This window comes from Helicoverpa armigera, chromosome 10 (genome assembly GCF_030705265.1).
Source record: "Helicoverpa armigera isolate CAAS_96S chromosome 10, ASM3070526v1, whole genome shotgun sequence".
NCBI classification, from domain to species: domain Eukaryota; kingdom Metazoa; phylum Arthropoda; class Insecta; order Lepidoptera; family Noctuidae; genus Helicoverpa; species Helicoverpa armigera.
The window spans coordinates 9,628,323-9,630,777 of record NC_087129.1 but is presented as its reverse complement, the minus strand read 5'-3'; the positions used below and the strand labels follow the sequence as shown (position 1 = coordinate 9,630,777).

At 35.8% G+C, this 2,455-nt stretch overlaps 1 protein-coding gene across 1 annotated transcript; it reads left to right on the top strand.

Moving 5' to 3' along the window:
* The first annotated feature begins 354 nt into the window (after positions 1 to 354).
* On the top strand, positions 355 to 2,126 carry LOC135117385 (uncharacterized). The gene is made up of 4 exons (XM_064036556.1): positions 355 to 513; positions 627 to 692; positions 951 to 1,007; positions 1,741 to 2,126. Exons 1-4 carry the CDS (start codon positions 438 to 440, stop codon positions 1,854 to 1,856), a joined length of 315 nt encoding a protein of 104 aa, XP_063892626.1. The 5' UTR covers positions 355 to 437; the 3' UTR covers positions 1,857 to 2,126.
* The last annotated feature ends 329 nt before the right edge of the window (positions 2,127 to 2,455 follow it).

The following is a 2,455-nucleotide window of genomic DNA, read 5'->3' as shown; positions in this document are numbered from 1 at the left end:
CTGGTGTCAGACTTACTGGCTTCTGAATACCCGTAACGACTGCCAAGGATGTTTAATGACAGCCGTATACACCGTATACAGTCGTACCGTATATGTAATATTAACATTATATCTAATTAGACCAGACCAATAGATGGATCATCGCTCGAAGTTTATCGAAACGTCTGGTAACTGTCGATTGACAGATACTGTCGACAGAAAAAAAAAACAAAGAAAAACAACATCTTTCGTCGACAGTCAAAACGAATATCTTAATCTCTTTATCATATTTCAGTAGCCAAAATTAATTACTGGGGCTTATCAGTAGGTAAGATCGCGTTAGTGAAAAGATTATTCAGGTGAAGTCCCCGTGACGCAAAGGTTCCTATAAAAACCAACAAAAGGAGGACTCTTGAAGTATATCGGTGTCAATAGCAGACGTCTTGAGTGTAGGAGCCATGTTGTCTAAAGTAATCTTTGTTCTTGCCGCAGTATGCGTTATCAATGCAGCTGTGCTTGTCAATGAGCGAAAAGGTATTTTCTTTTGTTTTTTTCCCCCGGCCACTGTTATTGTGGTCAAGTCTTTTTGTTGTCAATAGCTTTCAAAAATGTATGTTTCTAACTTAATGTTTTTTTATAATACTTAGGTGATCCTGAAGCCGTATTGTTGTCTGAAAAGAGTGACTACAACGACAACTCCCTTAATGCTGAAGGTATTTCTATTTACATAGTTTTTGATTTTCTGTTAATTCATTGTTTTAATTTCTTTAACTTCATTGAAAACAAAATTATTTTAAATAAGTATCTCACAGCTATGCTATAATTTGGACAAGACAAAGTCGACAGTTCAAAGTTCTGCATATTCGCCAATTCCCAGATTGTTTACTATATGAAATCAAAATGACTAGCAAATAAACCTTTTACACATAATTTTTCTGCTGATATATTACCATATACATATTTAACTACAGAACCTTCCTTCTCCGCCGATGCATGGGATGAACAAGGAATCTTAAGAACAAATGAAGGTAACATACTGTATACATTTTTACTTGTGACATACATCTAGGAACCAACCATCTATCAATGAAACCGGCTGTACCTTATTTATGGGAAATCATCAAATCAACCCTCTGTGCGTTAGCAGAGTGACAGGAGTGTCAGACTCTTACTGACTAAAACCCATCATGTTCCTTCTTAAGACCTTTATGTACCAGGGCCGCGTAACTCTTTCTAACAATCCTTCCGCCACGCAACCGACTATATCTGCGTATTTCACTCTACTATCTAGCTTTCTTTTCTCTACGTCGTTTCCTCTTTCGTTCTTTGTGTTATCCTTTTATGCATTGTAAACATGTGTATGATAGTTTCATTGTGATCACATTTTTTCATTATCATTTCTTTTATAAAACGTTTATATTATATTGTCAGTAGCATTTACACTACGACGTTAGTAGTAAGTAACAACCGCGTGGTTATATCGAGGACGAACAACACTTAGCCCGATCGGCTCGCGGACTTATGAGTGACAGTCGTTACGGGTAATACAACAAGCTAGATATGTAGTCTGATACACAGTTGTAGCAAAGGATATCAGGTTGCTCGGGCAACCTGCCCAACCAACCTGGTTGAGGAGGTCAGATAGGCAATTGTCCACAAAAAAACTGGTACTAAGTTGCATCCGGTGAGACTAGAAGTCGCATAGTTGGGAAAAGGTAAACAAATGATGTAGTATTAACAATCCTGTATTTACTTTCGCAGATCTGATGGTGTCCTCGGCAAGAACTTGCTTATTCTGGGTTTGCAATGAACAGTGCCGTCGCCTCGGTAACCTCGGTGGTAGATGTCTTAGCAATAATATATGTGCATGCTTTTAAGATTAAAAAAAATACAAGGTTCCTTTATTTCTCTTTTGATAAATAAGACGTAATAAGTATTCAGAAACATTGTTACTTATTATTTGGTTAAAACCTTTTTTTCATGTCGTCATACATTAAGTACTTACCTAAAAGTTTTAAATTGCATGAAACTTACCTTTGCCAGAACAAAGTTATGTTAAAGGATATTGTTACAATTTTTAATTTTGTTCAGCATACCTTTTTTGTAAAATACAGTTTGAATAAATATATCTGACTTCATCACCAAAAGCTTTATATTTTTTGAGCCTTCAGAGCTAACTTCAAATGAAATTTAATCCACAGTCAACAATAACAAACTATTGAAACTGAAAGACTGTTGATTTTCAACTTTATCGAACTCCTGATGAAATTTCAAAACAAACGAAAAAAGGTTTTCCTAAATGAATTGCGAATTTTTCATTTCGTTTGATCTCAAGCTAAACGGAAAGCCGCACTTTTTGTAGGAAACTTTCCGCCAACTTAAACTTAACAATCAAAATAAAAGTTGGACGTACGAATGAAAAGAAATTCGTCTTGAGGACGTCAAAGAATAAAACGAACGATAGGCAGGCGTTGAG

What these genes read in the sequence shown, in the direction of transcription:
- LOC135117385 (XM_064036556.1), top strand. Translation starts at nt 438, where the DNA reads ATGTTGTCTAAAGTAATCTTTGTTCTTGCCGCAGTATGCGTTATCAAT. An exon ending in GCTTGTCAATGAGCGAAAAG is followed by an intron (nt 514 to 626) that starts GTATTTTCTTTT and finishes TATAATACTTAG; the next exon opens with GTGATCCTGAAGCCGTATTG. An exon ending in CAACTCCCTTAATGCTGAAG is followed by an intron (nt 693 to 950) that starts GTATTTCTATTT and finishes ATTTAACTACAG; the next exon opens with AACCTTCCTTCTCCGCCGAT.